The following is a 25735-nucleotide window of genomic DNA, read 5'->3' as shown; positions in this document are numbered from 1 at the left end:
TTAACAATACAAGCCAACCTCTACTGGATGAAGAACATCTTGAAAATTCAGCTGAGGTCAAACCTCTGTGGGGTTGATCTGCAATCAGCTGGGGTTTTAAAGCTGATACAGCATACACTGACCGCATCAAGTAAAACGGGACACTGTCAATGCTTCGCAGCAGGTTTCTTGTACCTGTGCCTTCATTCCCATTTGAAAATGGTCTAAGACAGAATTTTGTTCTTTGTATTGGTTCCGCTAAACAGATTTTATATTAGAAACTCAGTAATATGCAAAAGCTTTGTTCTCCACCCTGAGGTAAAAGCTTATGTTGCAGATTCCAAAAGGAGGATTCAGCTTGCACTTACAAATACGGTACAAAACATATTTGTGTCCTGGAAGGTTTGCAAAGTTCCTCACGTGGAGGCATTTTGTGTTAGTGTTTAGAAACTATCCTATGTAACGTGTATTGCCGTAGAAGTGAATTAAATGACTCTTGGGAGGGTTTCATGGCTGATTATCCTTAAACGTTATCTTTACTATCTTAAACATTGTCTTTGTCTTTATCTTGAAAGACAATTCTAGTCCCAGCCTTCTAATATACAAATTCCCAAAAGTTGGAGCTGTGAGGCTCAAAATTTTAGAGGACTAAATACCTCACTAAAATTAGTAGATCTAATAGCTTATTACACTTAGCTTAAAATACATTTTATTAGCCATTTCACGTGAAGTTTTTTTGTGCGCATGCCTCAGATTTGATACTTGGACTTACCAGGCTTTTATTTTCAGATCCACAGCTCTACTTGGATGTTGATGAAATGAACAGACAATTCACGGAGACAAGCGAAGAACTCTACGATTCACTCATGAATTGTCACTGGCAACCTCTGGATACGGTCACTTCTGAAATCCCCTCTGCTATTTAAGTGTCTTCTAGAGCATGACCGTTAGGACCAAAGTGCTAAAACTACATTTCTTCTACATTATTCTAGCTCATAAGTTTTAAAGCACAATGATAGGTTGGGGTTTTTTTGCTATGTTTTTGACAGTTTCTGTAATCTTTTTGTTCATCACTCTCTTCTTGGAGCATCATGAAGTCATGTAAATATTCGAGAAATGTAAAGAGGTAAATGGGGTCTAAAGATAAGACTTGCCTGTGTAAATAAAAAATTTGTTTCTGCAAACCTGCCAGCAAGGGATTTTACTTGTACCTGTGTGCAGCACGTTCTCTTCCGGCTTATGGAATTTAACAAGGTAGTAAGGGTATTTCATCTGTCTTTATTTTTATATGGGCATTAGGACACAAGCAAAATCTAGCTTTCCCTTGTTTTCCTGGTTCCTTAGGTAAGCGACAAGCCAAGCCTTTCATGTGCTTGCTTAGACTGGAAGTATGTATGGGAGACACTCACAGGCCTTGCTATGGAAACACCTGTGCCCACTTTTTCCTGCAGGCTGCTGGCTCTAACTGTACTACTGATATATGCTAGGTCAGCTAAAATTGGCTTATAAATAGGGTATGTTAAGCATATGGAAGTGTAGACTTCAACTGCCATAGCTACAAACATCCCGTGGAATGAGGATGATGTCTGCTGGCACTCTCTGCATCAGCATTCAGTTTTCCCTTGCCCTTCTTACTGTTAGACTTCTCAGCTGACGCTTTACAGCGAAGAAATTGCTACAACATAATCCGTGTTCTTAAACCTAAAAAAAAAAAATCTTGGAGAAAACAACTTGCTGGTTTTCCCTCCTTGCTGGCAAGGAGAAAAATAGTCCACCAGGAACAACAAAAAAATCCTACTAACAGCTCCTTAAGTTATACCCTCTGCCACCCTCTCTGATTGCTATGGTCTTCCTTCATTCGTGGTAATGAAGTTTTTAAAGCTCTGGTAGAAGGATGACAGTACTCAAGTCAAAGGAGATGAGAGCAATGAGGAAAGCTTTGCTTTAAGCTAGAGCAGTCTTGCGAGTTGCTGCCTTTATGCTGTTCTTATCTTGAAGGGTACAGAGTCTTTTCCAGTCATAGGGACTCCATAACCCTATGAGTATGGAGAAATAGTTGCTAATTAACAGTGTGTATAATAAGTAAGTGAGGCTGGAAACAAAAGAATATTCCTCCAAGAAAAAAAAGGAAGCAGAAATTACTGTACTTAATAGCTGGGGAAGCTGTTAAAGCTAGTTGACACAGTTCTGGTACTGCCGTGTGTGTTTTGGGGGCAACATAAACCATAATTGCTGTGATGGCAGGTAAGAATCCAATTCTTTTTTATGGCTTAGTGTAGTCAGTGAAAGCAGTGGTCCTAAGCTGCATGCTGTTCTTAAATGTAATGCAAATTCTCTTTTGCGACTCCTCAGTACTTCCAGGTTACTTGTAGCTGATCACCAGCAACTGCTTCTGTTAGCTATTAGCTGTTGGGTTTTTGCTAGGAATACTTTCAGTCCTGAATTGAAATGATGACATCCTGAAACAGAAGAGGCTCTTGGAGTATTGTAGGAAGCACATTCTTCCTGGTTCTAGTGCAGGTGTACACGTAGGAGGAGACAGAGGGCAAAGAACCTCACATAGGTGGAGGGGGTGAGGTGGCATCACAGTTAGAGCTGTTGCAGTTAACTCTTCCCAAAGCATGAAAGCAACGTGGCTGGGAACAGGGATTTGTTGGGTTGCTTCTTTGTGTGAGCCAGGGAGTCTTTTGAGGGGCAGATTAATAAGAATATGACGCAAGGTAGAGGTGGAATAGATGAAGCAAAGAATCTGGGTGGGAAAAGGGTTGCTTGTACGTGTCTATGGAATTGTTTCAGGGGACTGAGCTGGGGCAAATTCAAGATAATAGATGCAGCCTCCTTGAATTTGGATGGCAGTGCTGAAGCTTCAAAACCTTACAAGGTTTGATGCCACTTCAATTGTAGTGCATAGCTGTGGTACTTGAGCTCAGAAGCGCAAACTGCACAGGATTTTTTTATCTATTTTCTTCAACGTGAGCAGCAAAACATCTTCCAGGAATGTGCCTGGGTGCTACGCTGCTTTGACACGGCTTGCTTTGCATCACCAAACACAGTAGTTAGGTTGCATCGAGTACTTTGTGGAAACATTCATTGTGTTGTCACCCAGAAATGGGATGCTACAGATATGTGTTGGCCCGGCAGTATCAGTGCTGTTTTTTGGCCTTTGAGAGGTTGGTCCATAACAGGTGACCTGTGTAATGAGGGGCCCACATAGATTGGTGACTTCATTAAGTCTGATACTGTGGTGGTGTGTGACCCAAGGCCCTGAACGTCAGAAAATCAGGCTGTGGCCACCTATTTTATGCAGACTTTGCCTATTAACAAGGTCTCTACACTGTACGTTAGAGACGTGCGCCTCCTTTTCCGGACTAGATAGCGAAAATACCAGTTTTGTAGTTCAGTGAATGAGATTGGTTGGGCTGTTTGTTCTCCAGAGCTGAAAAATGTTGGGAGTGTAGTCTCTTGGAGTCCACAGAAATGAAAATGATGAGAGGAAGAGAACGTTGGTTGCAGCCCGCGTGCTGCTGTTATAAAGTAGTTCTCTGATGTCTTTTTCCCTCTGCTGAGACTTATCAGCCTATCGTCCTTTCCTGTTAGGAGCGCATACCTGGCTTGGGATGGTGTGCGCAGTGCAGATTCTCTACCGTAAGAGCACAGTGAATGCCAGACTTCTTCCTGTACTGCCGTGTTAACCGTGAGTCACAAATTCAGGAAGCAGTGATTGCATCGGAACTGCTAGAATGCTTTGCGGAGTCTTTTTACTGGGTAAACTTCACAGCTGCAGTTACAACTTCCAGCCTGTGTTAGCTGAACACATCGTACTGGTGCCCGCCATCAGTTTGACAAAGATGGGATTGCAGTAGGATCTTGCTTTCTTCCTTCTTTTTAATTAAACAAGTCTTTGAAGCAACTTTTCCAACACCGCCATACTTCACTTCTTCCAGTTATTTTCTGTTTTACTTAGCTGAAATGTTTTTTTTTCTTCCAAGCTTGAGGAAGTTTTCTACAAGAATGTCCCGTAATGATTTCATAAACTCTTTTCGTTGTACCTAGCTGCAACAGAGAGTGCTTTTATTCAAAAACCTGCTGGTTTTCTTTTCCAAGAAGTAGTGGGGTTTTTCCTATCTCTTCACTGATGGGAAAGGCTGTAGGACAGTAGCTTGAGGGGCTACTAATGCTGTCATCAGTGAGCCGGGAAAAGGCAGGAGTCCGAAACCGGTAAAAAGTACTTAAAAGGATACCAAAAGAGTAAACGGTACTTAAGCCGTGGATGTTTCTTTTTGCAGGGATGCTCTGGACCAACCGCTTCTTTCTAGCGCTACCTCAAAGTAACTTGCAGATAGAACTCACAGGGAAGGTTGATCAAATGGTGATGATTGCTGTCATTCTGCTGGACACGCAGATACTTGCCTTTCGTTTTGGCTCATTTTTAATATCAATTAACTTCAGTGCCTCGCGTTAATAGACACCGTTTGACTGCATCGGCAAATGTTTCTGAGTCGTGAGTGTCATTAAAGGCCTGTCACCCTACGGAAATCCTTCTAAATAAGAAAAATGGCATTTAAATAAATAAATAAAGCAGCGTTTGAACTTATGAGCAAACCTAGCGTAGCTGCCTTTGACGCTGATCTGGAGGAGAAAAATCACGTTATCACACTACTATGGTTGCCTTAATAGCTTTGGTGTACGTGAGGGAGGGAAGCATTATGTGATGTTTGCCTAGCTATTACATGGCCAATGCAGGAGGGGTTTTAGTCAGTTCCCTGAGCACGGATTGTTGCAGAAGTCCGTGATTTCACTGCCCAATGTCTGTTACTAAGGGCACGATTCACGTCCCGTTATCGTTTTTATTATTTATTTCTGTGTTTATTTTCTGGGGCGGCGATCTGTCACGATGCCCATCGTTCCCCTGCCGTAAGGTAGAATTTAGCGTGACGACCGCTTCCCGGACCAACGGGGCCACGAATCCGGCCTAAAACACCGCTTGTGCGTTGGTTGTCGGCGTGGGGGCTGTTGGTTGTCGGTGCGGGGGTATCGGTTGTCGGTGCGGGGCTTTTCTGACGAGCACTGTGGGCTCGGGGCGCCGTCCCACGCCCGGCGCGGTGCTGCGGCACACCGGCGGTCGGCGCCACGGCGCGGGGAGGCTCTGGAGGTGACTCCTGGCCCCGTGCTTACGGTGGCCGGGCCGGGGTTCGTTATGGCGGCCGGGTCCTGAGGGCGGGAGCGGGAGGGCGGCGGGACCGGGACGGGACCGGGGCGGGGCGAGGAACGGGAGCGGCAGCGGGAGGGGGGGGCGCGCGTTCCCGTGAGGGGAGGGGGCGCGCGAGGGAGGGAGGGGGAGGGTGTGAGAAACACTCCGTAGCCAAGAACTTGGGCTCAGGCGAGGAGCTCAGCGAAGCAGGAATTTATTCGCGATCGCAGTGGCGGGCGTCCCACGAGCAGGAGCGCCCCTGCTGGTTCCAAAACCCAGTTTATATACTTTTTGATGACGGGACCCTCCCCTGTTTCCCCACTGAGGGGGTGATCCAGGGTCACAATCTGTCTGATGCTTCCCAGACAATGCATGGCCTTCAGTTGCCGGCCTGTTAAATTTCAAATTTGACTTTTCTACTGGTTGAAGCGGTGATGTTTCTTCACTTACCTGACTTGACTCAACACCGTGATTTTCCCCGAATTGTTCTACGGAGTCTGGTTGTCTGCGTTTTACAAGGTCGCCTGCTAAGCGTTCTTATCGCTGCAAGCACACCTCAATACCCCATTCCTTACCTTTAAACAACGTAACTCTGCAAAAACAACATTTTTATTCCCACGAGGGGCAGGGCAGGCCCCGCGGCGCGTGGCGGCGGGGGGCGGGGGGGCCCCGTGACGGCACCGAACGCGGGGGGGGGGCGGTATGGCCTCGGGCGGCGCGACCGGTAGCGGCGCGACCGGCAGCGGCATGGCCGGCGGTGGCAGGGCCGGTGGCGGCGGGGCGCCGGGCGGCAGCCCAGGAGCCCGATCAGGAGGAGGAGGAGCAGGAGGAGGAGGAGGAGGAGGAGGAGGAGCGGCCGGCGGCAAGGTGAAGAGGCGGCGCCACCGTTTGGGCGCCGCGAAGCCCCCCTGTGCCAGGAGCAAGCGGGTGAGGAGCGGCCCCCCCACAGCGGGCCCTTCCCCCTCAGCCCACCAGTTACCCCCTTACTTACCCCCTTCCCTTACCCGCCCCTTTATCCCCTTAGTTACCCCCTACCCACCTCCTTACCCCCTTAGTTACCCCCTCAACCGCTTAGTTACCCCCTTAGTTACCCCCTCAACCGTTTAGTTACCCCCTTAGTTACCCCCTCAGCCCCTTACTAACCCCCTCAGTTACCCCCTCAGCCCCTTCCTAACCCCCTCAGTTACCCCCTCAGCCCCTTACTTACCCCCTTACCCCTCTACCCAGCCCATTACCCCCCTCCTCCCCCTCCCCTTCACCCCCAGCCCGCTGCCCTCAGGACCCCCAGTGCCACCCCCAGGGCTTTCCCCGCTCCCTGCACCCCTCCTCAGCCCATCATCAATTCTCTGAACGTTACCTGCCAGGCTTTGCTTCTCGTTTGTGCTGTAGGGTACAGCAGGTTGACGGTGAAAGCGGTCCGTCAATTCGGGGTGTGAAAATCCCCGTGCTGGAGGGGGGACGCGCCGAGATCCCTCCCAGCAGCTCTTTGCTAAGAAATGTCAGGACGCCCAGAGAGATGCTCTGGAGATGCCCTCTGCACACGTTTGTTCAGCCAAAACCTCTCCGCTATTAAATGAGCAACGTAGCTGAGGGGATTGATTATCATATGCAAAACCAAGGGAGCGCTACGCGTGGATAGCTGCTCAATTAGGTTTTTATCACTTGCAGAAATGCCAAGTCCCTTATACCATATATTGACAATCAATCTTGTCCATCTAAAGCTGGCCTGGAAGGGCAATGCAAACATTCCCCACGCTTACAGAGCAACCGTTGAAACCTCTGGCTTGAACAGTGCATTAATGTTGAAAGTGCCATAGCTTGCGTGTGCCGACACTGTGTAGCTAACTGATAAACCTTACACGTGGATTAAAAATAATCAGTGGAGATGGTTTTCTAACTTTTCCATTGTCTGTTATCTCTGCGTGTTTTCCAGTAGGTTTATTTAAAGAGTGTGCCAGAGCAAACACGTGCGTGGGGATATCTGGGGGATTCTGCACAGAGAATGGCTGCTGCACATCCAGCGCAGATCAAATTAACAGTAACTTATCGGGGAAGAATTTTAATGATTGATAAATAGACAAACTGATCGATGTTACATGTGTGCATTTATTATAGCAGTTAGCTTTGTAACCAGACGAATCGTGCAAATGTTCATAACGTAAAAGGGCGAGCTTTGAGCAGATAGCTTGCTTAGAGCATTTGTCAATTAATTTCAGTTTATTTTCGATATCATGTCCACTCTGCAGAAGGTTCTGTGGCTTAATGTTAATTGTCTCTCAGTGATGCAGTTGGGGAGGCACGAAAGCGACCGATGCGATTTTGTGAGGTTATACCTCTGGTTCTGATCCCTACCCCGCTGTTTTTCTCATCCTTCCCCCTACAACTTTAGTCGATAAGTCGATTCTTAGAAATACTTAAATAGATGTGTTTTGTGTGGTTGTGATCATAATTACAGCCCACCAAACCCTCTGTCTCTTACCATTAAGCTCTGAAGGTGCCTGGGCACTGTAGACAGTATAGTTAGCAGCTTTGAAGTTCCTGGGAACTAGTCCTGGATCTATTTTACTTTTTTTTTCCCCCTACCTGCAGGAGGGATGATTAGCAGGATGCCTAGCTCATGATTGTCAGTTTTCTGGATATTATTTAACCGTAGTTCCTGGGGATTTCGGTCAGGTGGGAATTCTCCGATCGTACCCGATGTATGCTGCAGAGTCAGTCTTCTACAAAATACGGCAACAGCTTTAGAAGGCTCTTGCAAGAGGAGGTGCTGGTGCTATAGCTATAGCTGTGTTTCTTCCAGGACATCTTCTGGGTTAGCCTGACTGTTGAGAGCAGAACTGTTTTTTGTGCGTATAGTCACTGCAATTCAGCATTACTAAAATTGAAAATATTTAGATTCACTGATTTTAATGGGTAGTATGGTCCTGACTGTCGCAGTAGATAGTTGCTGAACTTCTGGTTTAGTTGGTTTTCACGTGAGGGTGCGAAGAGGAAGAGTCCTGGAACAAGTCTGTAGGTCAGGAGCTGTTCAGGCGTAGAGTTTCCTGATAGCCTTGCAGATTGACGACCTGCTGGTGAATTTTGGCAGAGGTTTCAAAACTTTGAACTTTGCCAAGGTCACTTGGAAGTGCAGAAAGTGATAGGTAGTTGTAAATCAATCTTAGGTGAATTTAAGGTTTACCAGAAGTGTAGCGATCCTATGCCAGGGATCAACCTCGTCGTCGTCTTCTGAATATTTGCTGTATAATATCTGTCTTCAAGGTCCGTGGAAGGTGGTATCCCAGCATATGCTGTTGACTGTGTTTCTGTAATTAAACAACTGTTTTTTCTTTCAAGCAGGGAATAATTAGCAGAATGACAGAAACTGTGAGAAATATTGTACCGGCCTGGCTGCAGAAGTATTTCAATAAGCGTGAGGAGGAGTGTGTAGACAGAAATGAATCTGCAAACCAGGAGGAGACTCCGGTAAACTATCACCACGATTATGCAGATGAAGATACCATAATCGATGAGAGATTCACGCCTGAACCAGCAAGAATAAGTAGACGAGGTATGTAAAAACTCATTTGGAATTCTGGCCATCTGTATTTATTCACAGATTTCTAGTTTTGAATCTGAATTTCAAAAGGAAATTGGAATGAGGGTTTTGACAGAATGAAAAAAAAACAAACAAAAAAGTCGAAACAACTGTTTGTGAAACCGTCTTAGCTTTAAACTGTATACACAGTTACAAAGCATACATCTTATGCTCTTGGAAGGCATCAGTTAACTTTAGGTACTCTATTAGCCAGGTGCTAAATGCTGAAAATAAGTCATTTGCAAGTGTGCTGGGTTGCATTTTCCATCTTTTAAAAGATATGGAATGAAAATCTGTCTAATTGCCTAAGGCAATTAAAAAAATTAATTTGTTTTGCAGTCTTCGAAACAAAAGACTAGATGCTAGAATGGCAGAGGAAAATTCCGTCTCGTGTCCCGACTTTGTTTGTTTTGTTTTGTTTTGTTTTGTTTTGTTTTGGGCTTTGATCAATTTAGTAAAGTTCCTTGTTAACTTGATGGTGAACTGGGGAACTTGTGCACGGATGTGGTTTATGAGATTATTATCCTTAAAATATTCAATAACTTTAAGGTCTACGCGGGGGGAGGGGGTGTCTTTGAAAAGGTATTTGACCGTTGGCAACGAGGTTTGCAACTCCTTTACCTCATGAAAGATTAATTTGTCTTATATCCAGCGCCTTTCACTGTTCCTGTAGTCCTGTTGTATAAATTTGCATCTATTCTTATTTGAGTTTCTCTTAAATTAGCTGTTTTGGGGAAGTCAGCTTTTAATAAGTAAAGAAGTTTTGTCTGAGCGTGCGTAGGTAACCATAGATAATGTGGAAAGTCAGTTGCTTCTGTTGTTGGCAGAATCAAAAAATAAGGAGGAAATATCTTTGCCTCCAATCTCATCTAATTGTAAACAAGGAGATTGATGGCTTTGTGTGTAGCTGTAGCTTGGGAATGAGTTTGGAGAAAAGAATAGAGAAGGTCTTCGTGACTGAGGAACACATGTTGGCTTTCCTATGTAACTGCGTGAAAGGAGCTGTCAGTAAGAACAGCTGCACTGCAAGCTTGCTAACTCCAGGAGATCAGGAGCAGGCGGACACCCTCGAACCTTATGCAGCTTATGTTGCTGTCCGTGGGTGTTACTATGCTTAAGAATAAGATTATTTTTTTTAATTATTACTACATTTTGAAACCAATGTGTCTCTTCATTTCTGAGGTATCATTGTGCTGGAGCCTATATTGGGTGGCCTTCCGCCTGAAGAACTTTCTGTATCTCAAACGGTGCTGTCCTAAAAATCTGCTCATGGTTTGGAGAGCTAATTAGTGGTACTGCAGTGGTTATGAAGATTGAACTAACTAGTTTAAGCTTCAGTTCAAGTATCAAGAGGATAGTGGCTCAAAGTCATTTGAATTGCCCAGATTCCTGGGAGAGACAGTAGGCTTTCATCAGGCAAAATACCCATGAATAGTTCCATTCATTTAGCAAGATAGACTTCAAGGCCACCTATTCCAGGCCACTGGCATTGTTTGCAGACCCTTTGCTTCAAGAGGGAAAAATGCTCATCTGGTTACTTGGGTCAACATCCTTGTCCCTTGGGTCAAAATCCCAATAGTTAATGGGTAGGAGATGATGTTTTGCCTCTAACGTGAGCTGATAGGGAAGAACTTGGGAAAAAAGTACTGCAAACGTTCATTTTCATGTTGTGTATTCAGATTAATATAACCTTTGTTCCAATATTATGGAAGCTGCAGTGTTATCTGTAATTTACCGTGTAATCTCAAATTTTGTAAAGCTTATTGCAAGCTGTACATGGGAGAAGGAGTATATATGTTTGATTTAGTGAACGGCCAAGTCAGCGTTAGAGCATTTGAGCACGGGGTCAGAATGTGGTGTTGTAAAACCTCATAGTTAACTACTTCTGGATGCAACATTAATACTGTGTATCGCAAGCAGTGTTGTTGTAGCCAGACAGATGCAACCGTATCTGGGTGAGGAAGAAGTTAAATTTGGCTTCTCTCTTTTTGCCTTAGAACTTGGCAATAGCATGGCTGTCGATAGGAAACAGCTTTTGGCTTCTGTGAGCTTGTCTATAGCAAAGCTAATTATCTCCCTGTTCTTGTCTAGAACCATCCACAAGTAGATCAGCACTGAACTTCCCAGTTGTGTTAACAAGGCCCTCTCTTCGTTTGAGCCATCTGAATTATACCATGCTGGATTCTCCTGTCCCACCTTGTCAGCCCTCGACATCTTCTATATTTGGCATTGGCAGTCCTAGGCTGTCCTTCATAAAAGAAATAGAAGATTCTACCTCTGAAAAAGACGATGATAACATCTCAACAACCAGTGATTCCTCCTCTAGAGCATCTGCTGAAGGTGATTTTTGTGTTCTCTGTTTAATTGACTTTTTTTTTAACGTGAAGTACCTTGCGTTCTTTAATATTCCACATCACCTTAGTAAATAAAATAGGTGAATGTCAACTTTGGATGCGAGAATTAAATTGAATTTTTAGTGTTTTAGAAGTATATAATCCTATCACCTTTTTAATAGAAGCGTGCTTTGGAATACGTTTATGATACCCTGATGTTAGAAAGAGTCGATGCTGAAATATACACATTCAGCTAGGTTATATGTAAATTTTGAACTGGGACGGTAGGAAATCAGGCTGACTTGCCGTAGCTTGACAACTAGGCTGATTGTCTAGAAGAGTGACTCAGACCTTTCTTGGTAGAAGGCTTCAGCTGTCAATACTTTCATGTCTTTTGCCAAATTCATTGAGCAAAGCACACCATTTTAAAATAAAAAATAAGCATCGTGTCGATGTAGGTTGGTACCTAGGTCTTCTCGCTGAAAGGGCGAACAGCAGGTTTGCAGCTTTTTCTAGTCCCCCATAGAGACAGGGACTGACGTGTGCTCAGCAGGTTTTCCAGAGAACTTTTGTACAGCTGAGAGTAGAGTTGCTGGGCTTTAGCAATATAACCTGAGTGCACTAGAACTTTCTGGTGTGTCTTCGTAAAACATACATGGGCAGAAGATCGTTAACTCTTAGAGCAGCCTTTGGGGAATCTTCCAGGTTTAAAACCTGTGCGATTATGATCTGTGCTGGCCTCCAGCCTTTTACCAACATAGAAAAAAGCTTTGTCTGTACAAATGCACTGATGTTTATGCGGTCCTCTTTTATCTTAGCATGAAGGAAAAAAAATCTGCATTGGAAGCACAGTATTAACTTGGTAAGATTGCTGAAAACTACTTGCAGCTCTGTGAACAGTTTTCAAGTTTGTAGGTGATACTTGGTTTTCAGTCTGTACGTGAAGTTGATCTATTTAAAGAAGCTGAAGTCATGCTTATTTTTCTGTATTGAAGAACTTGAATTAGTGTGATCTTTATTGTTAAAGTTCTGTACGTACTAGAGGCATTTACATCTAGCATACGTCATTTTGGCAGATGTTGCAGTTTTAAAAAATACTTCATCGTCACTGCTCTGGCCCACAGAAGATGAAAGAACTCATTCCCTCTCGCAGCATTCTGCAGCTAGCTCTAAGAAACCTGCATTCGGTTTATCTGCTTTTGGAGGACTGTGTCCTGTAAGTACTGCACAGTATTTCTTTTAATCAGTTTGAATGTGTACCTGTTTTTCTATCCACTTATCGTACTGTGTTTCCGTAGGCATGTGGAAGCACGTCTGTTTTTAAGGAAAAGCAGCTTGGGTTTTCTCCATTTTACCCCGGAAAGACGGCCTATGGTGGTGCAGCTGCAAGATCTAGGCAGCGAGAGACAGAACCTTGTCGGGTATGAGAAAAGTAGTGTAGTGGGAAATAGTGATGGAAATAAAAAAAGCAGCACTGCCAAAGGAGCTTGGAGCAGGGAGCTGAATATGTGGTAACAGTTGCTCTTCTGCCCTCTTGGTCTACAAAAATAGACGAGATTGATTTCTGTTTAAATTCTTTTATAACGGTTTTTACCACAGGTAATACTTGTCAGAAAGAACAAGAATGACAGTTTGGGCAAGTTGTTGGTAGTTGGGGTTTCCTCTGTTGTTAGGTCTTTCAAAAAATTCCATTTAAGTGCCATTGTCTGCCTCTGACTACATTACGTTAAAATAACATGATGCAAAAAAACCAATGACAGCCTAACTTTGAAAACTTGTGTTTATGGTAGCAAAAGCTACTGTAGTCAAACCTGGCTAATATTTATCTGTGGATCTTCTTTTCCAAGCATGCCTACATTCATGCTATGGATATGTTGTATAAGCCTGCAGTCTTTGAAAATATCTAAAATCAACTTTGCTGATCCTTTGTTCTTCTGGTACACAGAGGCATGCAGGACTAAATGCAGTCTCAAGATAAGCAGTAACATGCTTTCTGTTTTGAAGGATTCATATAGTTCTTGAAGAGAGTTATTTGCCCCCAAGAGTTCTTGGAAATAGCAAATAAAAACTGCTGACAACTCTGATTAGCTAGAGCTGAATCGAAACGGAAAATCAAATCAGGTTTGGTAGGAATGTATTTAAATGAAAGTGACTTTTATCAATAAATCAAAAGGAATTTTAAGAAAATGAAAACGCGGGTTTGCTGGCTCTGTTCTGACAGTCCATTTCTGCAACGGAAAAAGGGCAGTACAAGTACCTCACTTACGGGAAACCTTGAAACCTTGTGGTGCAAAGCTGGGAACCCTCTTTGGTCGGCTATTTTTGTTTTTTACAATATTACTGCATTATAGTAAAAAGAGGAACCAAAATACTAGGCTTTTAAAGGAGAGAGTAGCTTGCTTCTTGCTGCTTGCTGTGAATGACAGCAAGGTACTAGAGAGTCCAGCGAAGGGCCACCAAGATGATCAAGGGACTGGGAGCACCTCTCCTCTGAGGAGAGGCAGGGACTGCTGGGCCCGTTTAGCATGGAGGAGAGGAGGTTCAGGGGGGATCTTATTGGTGTATATAAATACCTGAATGGATGGTGCAAAGAGCATAGAGAGCCATTGTGTTTTCAGCGGTGCCCAGTGCCAGGTCAAGAGGCAACAGGCACAAACTGAAACGTGAGGCTCTGTCTGAGCATCAGGAAATGCTTTTGCACTGTGCGGGTGATGGAGCCCTGGCACGGGTTGCCCGGAGGGGCTGTGGAGTCTCCCTCTTTGGAGGTCTTCAAGAGCTGACTTGACATGGTCCTGGGCAACCTGCTCGGGGTGGCCCTGCTTGAGCGGGGGGGTAGACCAGGCGATCTCTAGAGGTCACTTCCAACCTTAACCATTCTGTGGTTCTGTGAGTCTCACTTGTGTTTTTACATGCTGCGTGGTCTGCTTCCTGTCTTCACATCGTGTGATAAGCACAGGGTGGTTATATGAGGGGTTTAACCTGGGAAGAAAAAAAGTCACACCAAAGGAAGTTTTTGACTGATATTTGAAGTTGGGTGGTGCAAATACACAGTTTACTTTTTCAGTGTAATGTTTAGATCTGTTACAGTTTAAATCAGATCTTTATCTTTTAAGACAAAGATTTGCAGCCAACTTTAATCTTGGGGGAAGGGAGGAAGCAAGAGAGAAGTAAAACTAGTTCCTGGTTATGATTGTATACACTGATTTTAAGATGGTACACTTAGACCATCGTGAAACTCTGAGGTCTGTGTTGTTACTGAAAATGCTTTCTGTACCACCACAATCCTTTTCTTGAGTTCTGTTTCCCTGATTACTGCTTCGGAGGCCTTAGCAGTCCTAGCATCATCCGTCTTGACCTTTTACAAGTACGGAGTTCTTTTATTGCTCGTGCAACAAGCACATGCAAGATGCACTGAGGCCCAAGGTAAACTTCATTAAACTCCGAATGTATTCTCTTCTTTATGGCTTGAACTCCCAGTGACTGCATTTTTCTCTGTCATCGGAATATATTGATTGTATCATCAGTGTAGCCTTGGGACATAAAATACATGCCTCCTTAGCTCAGAATTGACCATTGTAACACTTAAAATGCTAATTTTTCAGGCACAAAAGAGAGCGAAAGCTAGACAAGAAACTGTGCGGCCCCGCGCTACCTTAAGTACCGCTGCACGGTGCATCTTGGAGGCAGTGGAGAAGCTGTCAAGCTCTTTGTTGGTAAATAGCACATCTTTTAATCTGTTTTTGCTTCATGTGTTTATAAAACTTAGTAAATGTGCCATCAAAGGATAAAGATAAAACTATTCTTCCTTACGTTGTGGCCGGTTTAATTTAGTGCGCTATTTTTTCAACAGGATGCTAAAAGAATGGCATCTCTTTTGCCGCTGTGTTGTATAAGTTGACCATGAACCCCCACATTTTTGTTGCAGGGAACCCTCTGTCTCAGGAAAAAAAAATTGCCCTCTAATATTTATGCTTTGTTTTTTCCCTTAGCCTCCGGACATAGATAAACCGGATATTACTGACTTCCAGTCCAAACGAAGAAAGGTAAGAACCAATAATGTCTTAAGCTGAGGTAGATAACTTTTTCAATGCTTTATCACTATTAGAAAAATTTTCTCAAACCTTAGTGACAACATAGACATCAAATCAAGTTAATATTGGCATGTATCCACAATAGATGATGGGCTGTGAAGATTACTCAGGTTAAGAATTATGTTATCTTTGTAAGTTGAGAGCAACAACTCTAGAACACACCAAGTCGTTTTATCTTGTCCCCCAACTTGGGGTGAAGCTGCATATTAAAATTCCTGTTGAGGCAAGTTTTCTCTTGAAGAAATGATCACAAATAGAAAAATGGTGATTGAGTGGTCATATAGACTTTGTACAGACTTCCGTGTTCATTCGGGCACAGAAAACTAGTTTTTCTGCTTTTTATCACCATTCAAAGTAAAGACGAGGAAAATCGTTAATTTCCGACACTATAAATCTTACGCTCCTAAATTCCTATTTGGAGGTAGCACAGAACTGGTGATAATACTGTGGTAAAGCATGACTTCCTTTCATTTTGTTTAAAAAATGAAAACTAGTCATCTTTTTTGATGACTTTAGTTAGGGGTATCATTGGGCTTATTAAATTGCAAAGCCCTTAAATGACCACTTGAAGATCAGGTGCCTAAAGGAAATAACAAGATGTGCAAACTTTTCATCTTCTGTTCTAATGAGCAAAGGGACAGTGTCTCAAGAAGTTTCTGTGCTAATTCCTTGATTGGATGGATGTATAATTAAGTTTACAATCACTTCAGAGTTTACAAACATCTCAGATTTCCTGGACCATCTTTTCACCATCTGCCAAATTACAAGGGCATGGAGAAGTGAAGTATATCATAAATATTATCCAAATAACTAAAACCAAATCTGGTGTGAATTCTCAGTTATATTATAGCAATACACCTGTGATAAGGCATTAAGAAAGATCTGCCAGATTTGCAAGAGAGAGCCTGAAATTGTCAGCCACTAAATGAATGTTGCACGCAGCTGTCAGTGGGTGAAAGGAGATAGATTGTCTATTCATAATACTAGAATTCATAATGGTGGCGGGAGAAGGGTAGCCCGTGATGAGAAGCAATTATTTGCTGAGGAGACGATCGTGTGTTTTCCTGCTAAAGTGAACATGCGGTTGACGGAACACTTGTGCACTCGGGCTAAACTTCTGCAGTGGGTAGCAGTGATGTGGTATTTTTCTTTTTTCAAGGAACTGTACCAGGCAGAATAGCTCTTGGTGTATTGAATGCCTAGTTAGGGGGATTTAATATTTTTCTTTTTTACCTTTAAAACCAGCAATGAACCATCGTTCACTCAAAGTAGATTTGTGAACTTACATAAAACATGTCTTATTCAAGGTTTCAAACTGAATGTAATATTTTTTAGAAAGATGCATTTTTGTATACTTTAGAGAGAGTGTGAATCCTATTACTAAGAGCTGGGAGATACTGTGAAATTAAAGCTGCAGCGTAAACAAAAATTTCCTGTTGGTATTGATTTGAACAATAGCATGCTTCCTAAGACTGTATTTTCTGATCCTTAAGACCGCAGGCGGAGCCATCGGTAAATCTTGTAGCCTTTAGGCTTTGTTTTCTGTCTGACAGTTCAGTTAAGTCAGTTTTGCAGAACACGCAGTGGTCTGTGTTAAAAATTAACTCTGGTCTGTGAAAATGCTTTGAAAAGGGAAGTCAAACCCACTACTTGAAGTGCATCTAATGCACATGTAAAGCATTGGATCATATTTTAATGAATGAGATTATTGTAAGATTGACAAGGTGTTTTTTTTTTGAGTGTGTTCTATTGTTTGTGTAACTTTGAAGAGGGAAAATGTAGGGAATGTGAAGCCCAGAAGCCTGTATAATTAGTTGCTTAACACTTCGAATGTTAAATTAATGAATTAAGCTACTGAAAAAAAAAATCACAGTGTGGGCAGAGGAAAAGATAGGAGCATATTCTAGGAACATGGGTTATTTTAATTATGGTAGCATGAATTATTTTGTCTATGAAGCTAACTGCCAAATTTTGAAATGGAATTCAGTCAGACTTTGGCTACTTATATATAGCTTTATGGATTTCGTTACTGGTTTTCTGGTGATTTCCCTCTACAAGTTGAACGGTCTTCAGAATTTTCAAATTGTATTCACTGAGTGCCAAGACCGATGGGGGGAGGTTTATAGTTCTGTAATTTGTTTTCATCAATAAATATTGGAATTAATTTGGGTGGACGTAAGGATAAATTGATTGCTGTTTCCCTTTCAAAGCTGGAATCCCAGAATGCATTCCAGCCTCCACCTGTTAAGAGACTTGTGACACCAACGGTAAACCGTCAACCGATGCGTTATACGCCGTATTCTGAACCATCACCGACTTCAACTACTGAGTCCAGCAAAATTTGCCAGAGAGTAGACACAAAGTTCCAAGTGAGTACATTTTTGAGTCCTTATGTGCCTGTTTTTTTTTTCCAGTCTTGGAATGTTTCTCAAACCAATTGTTATCCTATCTTTGCAAAAAGTACTGATAGTATGTTTGAGGCGAGCTTTAAGGCAGTGGGAACCATTGTGAAATAGATTGAGCTTTTATGGATTTAATTCTGTTTTTGGAACACTCAGTGTCTTGTGGTTGTTTTCACGATGTCATGATGTGCTATTGAGTCATCCTGTTCTCAGTGAAAGAATATTAAAAGACAGAAATGTTTTCCTTCTATATTCTCATGTACACAAAGGTGTCACTGATGAAACATGCTCGTGTTCTGTGTAAACTATTCCAGGTGAGCTATGTGCTCCAAGTGAGAGTTCTGACAATGTGCTGAGTTATCGTTTTTGATTGCTTTGGAGTAGATGGAGTCTGATAAATTTTCCATAAAATTAAATGGGCATCTCTTTCTGCGAAAACATCTGTGTTTCCAGTATCGGTCTGAGTGTACAAATGACCACGTGTTAAGTGTATGGGCTTTTTAGGCTGGAAATCAAAGTGGACAGTAATACTGGTTGCTTATTGCTTTTAACTCTTTCAATCTCTGTATTGTTTAGCCAGCACAATCTCCATTTGGTAAAGTTCTAAAATGAATGTAGCAGCAACTGCTTAGTTTTTTGGGGGGGTAGAGTTTTTTCGGTTTTTTTTGCTTGTTTGTTGATAAATGATAGAAAACAGAAAAGTATGTCCCTTTTACGGGGTTGGTAAACACAAGTTTTGATGAAAACTCTCCCCCCCACACGCACAATTTTTGTTATTTTGTTTAAATTAATTACTTTCTTTGTTAGAGGATTTGATAAATTTGATTTAGTGTTCTATCAGTTTGTCCTCAATGCTGAGTGAAGCAGTGATGCTTACTTTAGCCCCAAAATTTAACTGAACTGTACCCACAATGCTGAATTAGGGAACAACGTTAAGTAGGTGAGGTGTATTCAGTGCTATAAAATTAAAAATAAATAAATAAAATAAAAACCAGAAAAAAACACATTAAGTGGTTGTTGGTACTTTGTGTATTCTGTACATAGTCAGCTAACTCTTGAACTAAACTTAACTTGCAGGGGATGAGAGAGAAGACTTTGCCTGCAGAACAGCGAGCAGAACCATCTGAAAGGTATGACATCTATTAATTTAAAACTTACTTGAAGGAAGAAAGAAATCTCCTTTTTCAGTACGGTCTGCATGCCTGTCTTTTTGGAAAGGTGGTGACAGTTCTCAGTAAAAGGAATGGGAAATCCAATGAAAATTTTGTATTTTGAGGGAGCTGCAAAGTCTGGATTGTGTTTGAAGATCAATATAACTGAGAAAATTGTTGTTTTTATGAAAGGAAGGAAGATGAGCAAGAATAAAACTACTGATACACCACTTTTTATCCCGAGTTTATCTTCTGAGTAGGATACGAAGATGGGAAACGAGGCACGTTATAATGCTGTATCCACAGAAAGGATCTTTGCTATTGGAGGCCTAAGTTTTTCTTTCTAGGGGTGGAAGCGACTGGCTTTAAGGTTCTGGTACAGGTGCAATCAGGTGCTGGGTTTTAATTATGCTTTTTTCAAACTGTTCTAAATTGTCTCTGTTAGAACTCCTTTCTACTTCTCCATTTAGGAAGGAGATACAGAAAACTCATACTGCTTTTGATTTCGTTCACAAAGTTTATTGCAATACCCTGCCTTTTGTTTGTAGAGTAGGTAGTGGTGGTAGTGTTTTTGTGATGCTGGTCTCTGTTGAGTGCCATGTTCTGGAGCAGGAGCACCACACTGATCTGCTGGCAAGAGTCCCTTTGGACAGTTGAGTTGGAATACTCAGTAAATCTCTGGCCCACCAATGCTATATATCTACGTGTGTGTGTGTGTGTGTATATATATTTTAAACCTGAGTCCAATTGTAGATTAGACTTGCTTGAAGGCTGACAACTGTCTTTGCCCCCTTGAAGCTCACAGGTGTTAACAGAAAGAGGAATATGGGCTGTTACGGGCAAGCGATAGTTGTCTGAATGAAGATCTATTTTGATGTAAGACTTTTTTCAGAATTCTAATGGATTGACAGTTTGGATTAGAGAAAAGTCTGAGCATATGCCTTAGGGATCTGTCTTCCTCTATGCAGTCACAGTGCTAAGCAGGCTGTTGTCAAGTATTTGACAAGTTTAGACCAGTTCTCCTCCTCAGTATTGTGGGAGTTTGACCTGGTGTCTTCCAGTGCGATCTAATGCACTTTTGTACTGACTGACTGATTGGCTGCAAGATAAGCTTTGATGTCACAGTTTTTCCAGGCATACTTCATTTTCTTGCCATAGTACTTTTGTTAGAGTTATTCCCTATTCCACTTCTGGTTTGGGTTATTTTTTCCCCATTTGCTCTTGGATTAGGATATCTTTCTGGTTTTGAGCTAGGCTTTTTTAAGTACCAGAAAAATGCCTTTGTATGCCTTACAAAAGGGATCTGTATTCATGTCTGAAAAGACTTCTGGAATGTTGGCATACCCAAACACCTCTGCTGTTCCTGCTGATGGCCACATGAAAGCCAGAGCTGCTTCTGAAGCTTAGGCCATATTACCTTGCCACACAAGTCTAAGGCGTCCCTATTCTATCAGAGCTGTTGGCAGTGTTTCCCATGTGTATGTGTGCATATGTGCACTCTTTCTGTATTTTTGTGAGCTGTTCTTTTATATCCCTGCAAAAGATACACGTGCATCGCAGAATCAGAGAACCAGTCCTATTTAAAGGAAGCACTGGAAAATAACAATCTAAATCAGCTCTTCTATTTCAGGTCTTCTGGCTTAGTCATTGTTCCCATGTGAACGGTGCACTTATGTATGTCCTTTTCATTGCTGCTGTTAATAAAGTTTTTCCTATTTAGAACATCAAGTATTTACCAGCGTTTAGCAACTTGTGAGACAGCTTTAGTTTTTTTCTGATCAGCAGGTTTCAATTCTAGGACTAATAACAGCTCTAATATCTTGAAAAAACAATTTGGCTGGTAATTTTTTTTTCTCTTGTTTCCCCCAACTTCTGTACTGTCGTGTGCTAGCAATGTGACCAGCTACAAATTCAGTACTGCTGCGTCCAATGGTCTGTCTTCAGGAGTGAGTAGCGGAGGCGGCAAAATGAGAAGGGAAAGAGGAATACACTATTTATCAAGAGCTGTACAAGAACAGGTAAGTGACTCTTAAATTAATTGCTGTCACTGAGCTTACTGAAGTAACTAGCTAAGTGTGTCAGTTTTATTGCATCATAGTAAATTATAACAATACCGCTTTATTTTTGCATTGTTTTTGTTTTCTTGTGGGTTTCAGAGCAGGCTCCAATTGATTTCCTGTGTTTGAATACCTGAACTTTGCTTATGTAATTTTGAAATTTTTAATTCTCTTACCTTGGAGATTCTTCAAACTATAACATTTCTCGTTAGCAATTGAATGAATGAGTCCTAAGAAGAGAAGTAATGTTTTGGTGAAGGTTTGTATAGTTTTTCTACAGGAATGATACTTGAAACGAGTGCCAAGTATAAAAAGAAAAAAAAAGCTTAATTTTTGGTTTCATATTTAAGTCATACAGAAAGATACAGGCCAAGAGTGTGAAAAAGAGTAGTAGAAGACAGCATTCTGCATGTCTGCTAACGATGACTCAGTTTTTGATACTCACCAAACTCATTGTGAGAGAGTTTTTTTCTCATTTTAATAGGAAAAATCTATTCCATAAAACTATGACCATGAATATTCAGATTATTTTTTCTTTTATTGGATGTTATATAAGCTGCCTGTAAGTTAATTTAAGTATTTACGTTAACATTAAGTATTTAATTAATATTAAGTTAATATTAAGTATTTAAGTTAATTTAAGTTTCAAACCATTAAATGGGACTTCCGGATGATGCAATATAAAGAAATCATAAACACTGTTGTTTATTCCTGTAACACAAATAAAATAATGGTCCAAATATCAAAAGTTCCATAAACTTTTCAAATCAAAACTGTGAAACAGATGTAAGCTACAGGATGCACTGAATATCAGTAGTACCAACTTACATCCCTGCCTAGTCATTTCTAAGTAGATCATGATAGTACTGTACAAATTTTGGTCAGATTTTCTATGCCATTTAAAACATAACTCATCCAATCTTAGTAATCAAATAAAGTAAGTGGCAGGGATGAAAACTGAAGTTGTTAGGAGGCTGTTTTCTGATTTTTATATTTGCATCCTGATACATGGTATAGACTGTATTTACCAGAACACAATCTTCCGTGCTGCTAGTCTGACTTTCTTTGGTGCTTTTTGTGTTTAGTTTGGTTGTTGAACCTACCTGCTTCTTTAAACATTACCTTTTTCCACGTTCCCTGCTGTAGTGACTTTGGAAACTTTGGCAGCTATCCTGCCTAATTTTGCAAGAGGAACACTTTCTCACTTGTCTTGAGAGTGTACTCTTAATTGAAGCCATGCGAGGGTAGTTAGAAAGGATGATGCTTCTCCAGAGCTTTGATGACTAAAGTATAGAAAAGAAAGAAAAAAAATGTGATCTGCGCCGCTCTGTTCTGCACAGGTTTTGAGTTAACTTTCAGTGTTCTTGCTGTACAGTTGTTGAATAGAGTATAATGTGGAAGCAGGCCTGCCATAAATTAAAATGACGTGGTAGACAGAGGTGGGGAGATCGGGATTTCTTCTGGAAACTTGCTTTCTCTTAATTTGTATGGATTTTTGTTCTATTTAATTTTGTTAATAAATTGGGTGCGATGGGGTGAGAAAGTAGTATGTCTTGTATAAGAAAAATTAAAATTTGCAACTTTAGGAAGTGGAGGAACCAGTGCTACCGAAAATACCCCTACCCATCAGTGCTGCATCGCTGCCTCAGTTCAATTCTAGTTTCGTTGGTAGTAGCGCTGTCTCAGCGTCACCGAGCGCTGTTTCAACAGCAGCAATGAGCACGGCAACTCCAGCAGCTGCGACGGGCATGGCAAATCCATCAGAGGTGGAGGGCATGACAGATCCATCAGAGGTGGAGGGCATGACAGATCCATCGGAGGTGGAGGACTTGACAGATCTATCAGAGGAGGAGGTGGAGGACATGATATATACAACGGCGACGTCAGGCATAACGTGTTCAACAGTGCCCTCAGGCTTGACATATCCAATAATGGCGGCGGGCATGCCATATCTACTGAAGACAAAGGACAAGGCAAAGTCAACAGTGGCAACGACAAGCGTGGCAAATTCAACGGAGGCGGCAGGCATGGCAGATGCAGCAGCGACGGCGGCGGGCAAGGTAAATCTTTATGCTATAAATAATGTTTACAATGAGTATACTGCTTTATTGCGAGTTGACTTTTTCTGTGGTGCTCATGAAACTAACAAATATTAGTTTCTACGCAGCTGAATGAATTGGGGTTGTATGCCAGTTTGGGGAAAAGGCATAAATGTTTTGATTCTGCTTCTCTCAGTCTTAGAGCCTGCCAACTCCCATTTAACGTGATTGTATAACTGCTTCAAATGCTGTGGAAGTCTGCGGGGGAAGGGGGGTGTGGACTTTATGCCACGTTATTTATAGTGGTTTGGGCAGGGGTAGAGTTAATTTTCTTCGTAGTAGATGATGCTAGATGATGCTGTGTTGCAGATTTGTGAGCAAAACAGTGTTGGTAAGGCACTGGTGTTTTAGCTGTTGCTGAGCAGTGCTTACACAGTGACAAGTCCTTTTCTGTGTCTCACGCTGCCCTGCCAGCGAGGAGGTCGGGGATGCACAAGAGGCTGGGAGGGCACTCAGCCAGGACAGCGGAGCCCAGAGGACCGAAGGGATATTCCACACCATTTAGCATCGTGCTCAGCAATAAATGCTGGGGGAAAGAAGGGGAAGGAGTAGGGAGTATGTACAGGGTTATGGCATTTGTCTTTCCAGGTAGCCATTACATGCGATGAGTCATTAATGCTACCTCAAATTTAACAACTTTACTTCTTTACTTCCAGTTCTTTTCCCTGTTCCATTTGGAGGGAGTGAGCGAGTGGCTGTGTGGTGCTTAGTTGCCTGCAATGGTTAAACCACAACTTTATTTAAGTTATTAAATTAGAGGTAACGTGGTCATATAAGCCTCACATAGAATGAGCCTAGGGTGCAATAATTGGCATATTATTGCAATAAAATAAACATTAATCTGTTCCAGAGTACTTGAAATATTTTTTGTACGGTTTGAAGTAGACAGCTGCTTTAACATGTTGAGGTGTTTGCTGAAGTTCTTGGAGTATCATTGGGCTGAGTTTGCCGTTCTTCAGCTTCCTGGCTTGCTTTTCCGTGCATTTAGACCTAAGTAGCATCTCCAGCTTTTCCTCTCAGTTTCTGGAATTTGGTTTTGAAGATATTGTCCTATACCCACTTGGAAACTTCCCTGTGTTTTATTATTACTTTTATCTGCAAAATAACTCAAACATCAGGTTTTTCGACGTCACTGCGGGACTTCTGTTGGGTAGTGAATTCAGGTAGTTGTTGCTCTTAAATATAAACCTTTAATTCTTTTGAAAATACAGATACAACCAACAAGTACTGTTAGCAGTCCTGAGTTCGCGTTTTCATCTCCAGTTGTGAAATCTACTGAGGCAGAAGTGCTACCTACGTCTTCTGTAAGTAAAATAATAAAGGAGCTTGACTTTTTTTCTTAGGCATTTAGTAGGCTGTTGCAGAACACTAAAGCAGAATCTGCCTTGATGGAGAAAAGTATGTAGGCTTCTGGCTTATAATTTGTCATTCAGCATGCGTGCTACAAATGTGAAGAGCAGCTTTCAGATTTGGTTTTGTGTGTGCATTCGATTGAAGTTCCTGTGGCTTGAGAATCTGAAAAACCTCTCTTGTTCATAGCAGATTGGGTTTACATTTAGTGTTCCCGTTGTAAAATCGGCAGAACTTTCTGGACCCAGTGGTACTCCAGTGACGCCCTTTCTTACCCTAGGTAACTGAAACTTTAGCACTTCAGATCTGAAGTGCTGATTTTCCTTTTTTTCTTTATTAAATCTTCAATCTGTCCTGTCTGCGCATGCTAGCAATTCCAGGCAGTGTTGGACTTCTGCAGTATTTTTCCAGTGACAGATCTGCTTTTATAATTTTTGTTTTGTTTTGTTGCTTTTTGTTTTGCTTGTAATCATAAAGCATTGCAAAGTAAGTAGAATTTGTGAAGATTCTTATGTGAGAAGCATGAAAGCTGGAAATTCTTGTTTCTAACAAAAGTGAGTATAATCTGCTCTAACTAGGTCACATTGTGAAAGCTGTTTTTGTTTTCTTTTGTTTCAAAAGACACCACCACCTCAACCAACATCAACACACAGAAAGAGGAGGTCAAAGATTTTGCTGGTGGTCCCTTCACCACTGCCCACGTATTAAAGGAAGGAAGCGTCTTAGACGTTCTAAAAAATCCTGGAGAGATAATGAACTCCTTTTAAAAAGATGCTGCAAAAAATACGCTAGCATTTTTTATTAAAAAAAAAACCAACACACGACTTATGGTTAATAGAGTATCTGCTATAAATATGAATGTAGGAGAGCATTACATTAAGCGCTGCGTTTGTTAGGGTGCATCTGCCCCCTTCTATTCTAAGTGGTGTTTGTTGCTGGAAGTAAAACTGCAAGATGAAAAGCAGATGGGTTGCATCTCCTTTACGTGTTAGGATGTAATTGTAAATGAGGTACTAAGAGAATTAGCCAGATAATCGGTGTTTCATTTTAAGTAAATACAATTTGTGGAATTGAAAAGGAAATGTTTGTAAAACTCAACACTCCTGTCCCACCTCCAGCCCAGGTGAAGAAAGAATAGGAAAGAGCTTCAGTTCCAAATTCATGGCGAAAGCTGCGAATCTTTGGGCCTTAGCTTACAATGGCTCCTGTGGATTAAAATTTAAACTGCAAACAGCAGTGGAGTGTTTTACGTTAAAAACCCTTTTCTGAATTTTGTTTTTAAGCAATTGCAATTGTTTTCAACAGTTTCATAAAGTGTGTCTGTGGAAAAGATATCTTTTAAGAAAAAGGGCTTTATTGAATTTGATCTTTTCCCAAAAGTCTTCTTCTAACTTACATACTTGTTAAGAAGGCAGCACATTTCTCTACTGGAAAGAGCTAAGTGAGAGAAAATACATTGTGCATTTTGTTTAAGGAAAGACCTCTGAGTGAAGTGACATTCACTT

General features: G+C 41.7%; 1 protein-coding gene across 4 annotated transcripts in view; it reads left to right on the top strand.

Annotated features, from left to right (window-relative positions):
- LOC310895668 (uncharacterized protein) overlaps positions 1–25735 on the top strand; it is an 88148-nt gene that overhangs the window by 28794 nt on the left and 33619 nt on the right. The window contains exons 11-22 of one of the 4 annotated variants that reach the window (XR_014580853.1): positions 8507–8720; positions 10839–11087; positions 12157–12296; positions 12379–12501; positions 14683–14793; positions 15070–15123; positions 17382–17540; positions 18651–18703; positions 20616–20742; positions 22368–22841; positions 24092–24184; positions 24423–24510. Coding sequence is in view for 2 of the 4 variants with exons in the window: in XM_083827200.1 (XP_083683326.1) it covers positions 8507–8720; positions 10839–11087; positions 12157–12296; positions 12379–12501; positions 14683–14793; positions 15070–15123; positions 17382–17540; positions 18651–18703; positions 20616–20742; positions 22368–22841; positions 24092–24184 (1797 nt within the window). In the remaining 2 variants the exon portion in view is untranslated. Of the gene's footprint in view, positions 1–8506; positions 8721–10838; positions 11088–12156; positions 12297–12378; positions 12502–14682; positions 14794–15069; positions 15124–17381; positions 17541–18650; positions 18704–20615; positions 20743–22367; positions 22842–24091; positions 24185–24419; positions 24511–25735 lie in introns of all 4 variants that reach the window. The other 3 variants (XR_014580854.1, XM_083827200.1, XM_083827199.1) reach the window with 3 other exon arrangements.

Source organism: Anser anser (assembly GCF_964211835.1).
Source record: "Anser anser genome assembly, chromosome: 2".
Lineage (NCBI taxonomy): Eukaryota > Metazoa > Chordata > Aves > Anseriformes > Anatidae > Anser > Anser anser.
The sequence above is the reverse complement of the archived record's forward strand: the minus strand, read 5'-3'. Positions and strand labels throughout refer to the sequence as shown.